Genomic DNA, 6,000 nt, shown 5'->3' with positions numbered 1-6,000 from the left:
TAGCTATTCACGAATAAAAACTGTGTAAATGTTATTTGTACAATTTTATTATTTACTGAGAACTGATATCTAATCGAATATTCGTTTTATTTTAACAATAAAGTTACACAGAATTTTAAACATATCGTTTGCATATTCTTTATTTACAGAGATGACTGAAGACACAAAACTAACAGAACAGTTCTCAATACAATTATTTTATGGCATATTCCTATCCCGCTGAAGTTGAGCATTGTGTTTATGACAAAGTGATATTTACAGTAATATCAAAATATTGTGTAGGCGTACTTTATATTTATAGGTATTTCTGAAGAAAAAACTTCGAATGTTAAAATATACTTCCAGTCATTTTCAACCATTTTCAATAATTATTACTACTGGGGATGATCTAATTTCATCATTTGTAAAATGCATACTATAGTGAAAGTGCACATGTCAGTATTTTCGTAAATTATGACATTAATGCGAGTCCCATTGTGCGCGCATCTTCTGGCCTCTATCGGGTGCTGGTGATGGAGTGAGATATTATTTCTTGTCGGAGCGGACTCGGCTATGTTCGGCTTTGCGTGACGTCACGCGTGGTGCTAGATGGCGGTGAATCTTAAGGGCCCCATACACGCGCAGACTTCTGGAATACTTACCTGCACGGACTTGCCTCCGGGAGGTAAGTCGGAAGTATGCAGTTGCCCACACACGCTCAGACTAAATGACTATTTACCGAGGAAGTTGAATACGGTACGTCACGCTCAGCTGTTTTCTGTTTAAGATTATGGGCTTCGGATGGTTGAAAAATGTATGCGGATCGAAATTAATTAGATACCGGTAGTCGGTATAAAAGATGAGTTGTTATCTGGACACAATTTAGCGCTCTGCACGAAAAAGACGCGCAAAAATAAATTTCAGTTTTCATATTTGTAGGTTACCACATTTAGATTTTCTGCCGCAACTCTGAGATGGCGCTTTCGTCGCAAAGTCTCCGGCTGAATTCAAGCAGCGCTAGAATGTCAGAGACTTGCCTGCAGACTTTTTGTCGGCAGACTTGTCGGCCATACACACAGAGACATGTCTGAAGAGACTGGTTTGTGCAGACTTACCTCCGACTAAGTCTGCGCGTGTATGGGGCCCTTTAGGCCTCCCTAATCGTACTCAGACGTATTGTGACGTAGTTCAAGGAAAGCCAGGAGATGGCAGCATTGGTCACTCAGTCGTGCGTGAAGTCTCCTCCAAGTGACGTAAATAAACAATATGGCTACCCTTCCAGCTTAACCAATAAACTATCTATCTATGCGCTTCTTCTACAAATACTATCTATGTGCTCTTTTTATCTTACTATGCCTTATGCGGTATTTGGAAGTTCCTTAAGTATTTCAGATATTAACAGGAACAAAAATACACATCTGAGAAATGTTACCGTACGTTTGATGGCTTGGCGTGATAGGTTTTATTTCCACGGCAGCAATTTTCTCGTAGTCTCTGTACGGAACGTGTAGTAAACCAATGATTACCTATTTAGACTTTAGTATATTGCCCATTCGCGGTGGAGTGTAGTTCTTCCCGTGTTTCCGGCACCAAAATGATATCGTGATATTGGAAGAGCAGTCAAGAAGACATAACTAGTAACTCGTTTCTTTTCTTATTTTATTGTTGTTATCAAAAAATCTAAAAACCTAAGATATATCACTTATGACACAATTATATTAAATAAAGATATAAAACATAGCACAGTCCAAAGAATGATCTCGAGTAGTGTCTATCAATTCCCAACACCACGGGTGTATTCTACATGTGCGTCCTCCACCCGCAGGGGGTCTACAAACTTTGACTATTCCTGCTACCAGTGCCTCTGTCGAACGAACTGTCCTTAACTTTGATAAGGGTCACGCACCGCCACTGAACTCTAGGAACCTATACTTGTGCTGCTTTTTTCTGCTGAGGAATTCACTAGATGTCAGAGTGGTTTTACTTTAGAATGTTTATGTATCTTGGTTGGGAAAAATGGGTGGTATATTTTATCTACCACCATGTTTGTACCATGTAAATGTCGACATTGGGGATTATAAGCTGTTTTTCTTTATTCCCTTGTGATGGATGTTATTTCAGTCAATTTTTGTACAAAACAATCAGCTAGAAATGAAGTTCAGGTAAAGAAACATAGCCTAAGCCACTTGTTCTACAGGATGTACGAATGCAGAGTTCAACAGCACGGCACTGTGCCAAATGCAGCAAATTCGCACCATGTAGATGTACTCCGAATGTACTCCGTTGTAAAAGTTGAGTAAAAATGAAACATGAATTCAAAATTTTTGCAAATATTAGGGTAGTGTTACTCGTAATTTGACATTGCATTAGACATTAGAGATTGCATTGCAATACTTTTTATAAATAATGTATTTCTGTGTTTGATTTATTTTATTTGTGTAATCTTTCGCTGTTAACCTTTTTTCCATAAATGAATATAATTCAATCAAATTTATTACTGCATTAGGCCTAATGTTCACTTAGGGTATAGAACGAGGAAAATAATAGTAAAACGCGACATATTTCTAATCTTTAGCCTATATTGGTTGAAAATGACACAGACCAACTGGCACGGTGGTATGTTATATATACCACCTTATACCAGCCACAGCAAGACACTAAAAAGTTCAAAATCACTATTATGATATTCTGATAAATGCACATAGAGGAAATAAACATGTCCTGGACAATTTCATAATAAATACACATATTTTGCTTAAGGCTTTCTTGCTCGACAGCACTGGGCTGGAAATTCACAGATGTAAGCCATCCTCCAATTACACACGTCGTCAAAGAGTTCTGCTCTGGTGTTAATAGTCGCACAGTTCTGGTTTCTGTTGGCATTAGGTTGACCAGATGCCCAGCGAGTATAGCCCGAAGATGAAAGAGTTTCACCTGAAAATACGAAAATATATCTAATTAATCTTATGTTTTATTTACTTCAACGAGGAACATGATTGGGGTAACTACAACGATTGGTATAAGATAGTTTTGGGAGTCATATTTTTATATGAAACATTATGGCACAAGATTACAAGTATAAGCACGATAGAAAGGAAGGAGTACATTATCATAGAGTTTTCTTGGATCGTTCATACACGGGCTGAAATTCATGTACAAGTATAAGCACGATAGAAAGGAAGGAGTACATTATCATAGAGTTTTCTTGGATCGTTCATACACGGGCTGAAATTCATGTACAAGTATAAGCACGATAGAAAGGAAGGAGTACATTATCATAGAGTTTTCTTGGAACGTTCATACACTGGCTAAAATTCACGTACAAGTAAAAGCACGAGAGAAAGGAAGGAGTACATTATCATAGAGTTTTCTTGGATCGTTCACACACGGGATGAAATTCATGTACAAGTATAAGCACGATAGAAAGGAAGGAGTACATTATCATAGAGTTTTCTTGGATCGTTCACACACGGGATGAAATTCATGTACAAGTATAAGCACGATAGAAAGGAAGGAGTACATTATCATAGAGTTTTCTTGGATCGTTCATACACGAGCTAAAATTCATGTGCTGTAAGGATGGATGATCTGTATTTAGGGGTGGTGAATTTTCGCAATAGCGATACTGCGCGAAATGCTCATAAGGTCTTGTACTTATGTATTTTCATTTTTCACAACCTGTAAACAATTTTTTATGTGTTTAGAAAACGCGATTAAATGCAAAATTTACTCAAAATTAGATACTTAAATTGAAATTTCCGGGGAGTCCACGCCTTTGGTTCAGAGGATTCCGGGTTCGATTCCCGATGGGTCGGAAATTTTAATCGCCTCTGATAAATTCCTCTGTCCCGGAGACTGGATGTTCGTGTTCGTCTCAATACTCTCCTCTTCATACGCTCGCAACAAATTAAACTACTAAGTTCCACCACAGAAAACACGCAGTAGTGGACACGTCCCTGCACATACGGTTGGGATGGTTACGTGCCAGAAGCGATCGTGCCGGATGCGACCAGTCATTATCGTGCCAATAGCGATCGAGTGGATTTGGCATCGTGCCGCATGCGACCCATCAATCACAATTGATCTGCATTTAGGGCTGTCATCAAGTGACAGATTGCTTATCAGTTACTAACTTAGTCTTTACTAAAATAAAGGTCTGACGCCGTGGTTAGCCGGTTCGAGTGTCGTTGGACGAAAACAATAATTGTAAAAATGTTGCTAGCTTTACGTCCCAGTAACTATGTTTCTGGTTTAAGAAGACGCCGAGGTGCCGGAATTGAGTCCCGCAGGAGTTATTTTACGTGCCAGTGAATCCACCGACACGAAGCTGACGTATTTGAGCACCTTCTAACATCAACCGGACTGAGTCAGGATCGAACCTGCCAAGTTGGATTCGGAAGACCAGGAACTCAACCGTCTGAACCACGTAACCTAAATGAAAAAAAAATTCACCATCTGAATGTAGGCCGGCAGGGTAAGAAAGTTGGTGGTATACAATTTGTAATCACTAGATTGCGTGCCAAAAGTCTGCATTCAAGTCCAAACCTCTTCGCATTGTTCAAATGGAATGAGGGAGTATGATGCTGTTGATGGTGATTCGTCCGTCGGATGGAGACGTAAAACTTTGAACAGACCCCTTGGTGTTATTCGAGAGGAGTAGGCTACGTGCCGACACCGGGTTTCACCCTCTCCCTACCTCATTATCATAATCTCACAGCCAGAAGCGCAGGCCGCCCATGGGTGTCAGGTAGAAAGACCTGCACCAGGCGAGCCGAACACGACTTCGGACACTCCCGGCACTAATAGAATATGATAAGTAAGTAGGCCTAAGTCATAAATAATTTCAGAGAATTAGGAAATTAATTGAACATCTCCCTTGATAAATTATTCCAATCCCTAACTCATCGTCCTATACACGAATATTTGCCCCCATTTGTCGCCTTGAATTCTAACTTTATCTTCATATTGTAATCTTTCCCACTTTTAAAAACACAACTCAAACTTATTCGTCTACTAATGCCATTCTACGCCATCTCTTTACTGACAGCTCGGAACAAACCGCTTAGTCGAGCGGCTCGTCTTCTTCTAAGTCTTCCCAGCCCAAGATTTGCAACATTTTCATAACGCTACTCGTGTGTTTTGTTATCAAACTTTATCGATTGTTTTCTGAAAGGGTTTCAACCTTAATTTCGGAGTCCCCGACGCAGCGTAATTAGATTCTGAAAAATATTTAGATATGACTAGTTGATGTGCCCGTACTTCTCTACGGAATCCTACATTGTATTCAGAATTCGAGATTAAGTACTCTACACGTTGTGAGTAAGATTATATTAAATTGCATAGTTCTTAAAGTTACCCAGAAAAGCAACGGAAAAGTCTTTTGTCATGTGACGACTGGGTTAGGGAATTATAATGGCAGGTCTTCTTGCCTACTATCAGTCACAATGAACTTGGGAGGTTTTCATTATGATGGCAGGCTCACTTCCTACTGCCAGTCAGTCGAGTTGGACAGTTTGATGATAAAGGCAGACAATCACTCACCACCTGCCTTTTTACATCCTCAGGAAGGCTGTCTTTGTGGTGTTCCCAACTGAAATCGTCAGTAGGAATGTCACAATTACAAGCAATATTATCATCTGAAATACTCAATCAAATAGAAAACCGCAATTTTCTCATTTTTAACGAACAGTGTTATGCTGCCGATCTAACAATCAAAGTTCCCGACCTGGAATGACCAGGCCGCAGGCGGCCGTGAACACTCCTCTGCCATTATTCCTTTAAGTGTGCACACTACTTATTCCAATCAGCGCCTCAGAGTAGGGATCAAATGAGTGGAATACTATGATAAACCAGTGCGTTACGTACCAGTAGTATCAGACAATTGATGAACCAGAGGAATGTCATGCTAAAGAATAAAGTTATCTAACTCCACATCCCTCTGTGGGTGGGGGCAGTAGAATAACATCCAGGGTATTCCCTGTCTGTCGTAAGAGGCTCTCAACTATGGAGCGTGGGTTGGAG

At 39.9% G+C, this 6,000-nt stretch overlaps 1 protein-coding gene across 1 annotated transcript in view; it reads right to left on the bottom strand.

Moving 5' to 3' along the window:
- Positions 1–2,538: 2,538 nt before the first annotated feature.
- Positions 2,539–6,000, bottom strand: part of LOC136872372 (hemolymph lipopolysaccharide-binding protein) — a 40,240-nt gene continuing 36,778 nt past the window's right edge. The window contains exon 5 of the mRNA XM_067146183.2: positions 2,539–2,913. Within this exon, the coding sequence (XP_067002284.2) occupies positions 2,735–2,913 (179 nt within the window). The 3' untranslated portion in view covers positions 2,539–2,734. The remainder of the gene's footprint in view (positions 2,914–6,000) is intronic.

This window comes from Anabrus simplex, chromosome 4, assembly GCF_040414725.1.
Source record: "Anabrus simplex isolate iqAnaSimp1 chromosome 4, ASM4041472v1, whole genome shotgun sequence".
In the NCBI taxonomy this organism is placed as follows: domain Eukaryota; kingdom Metazoa; phylum Arthropoda; class Insecta; order Orthoptera; family Tettigoniidae; genus Anabrus; species Anabrus simplex.
This window is presented reverse-complemented; position numbering and strand designations above follow the sequence as displayed.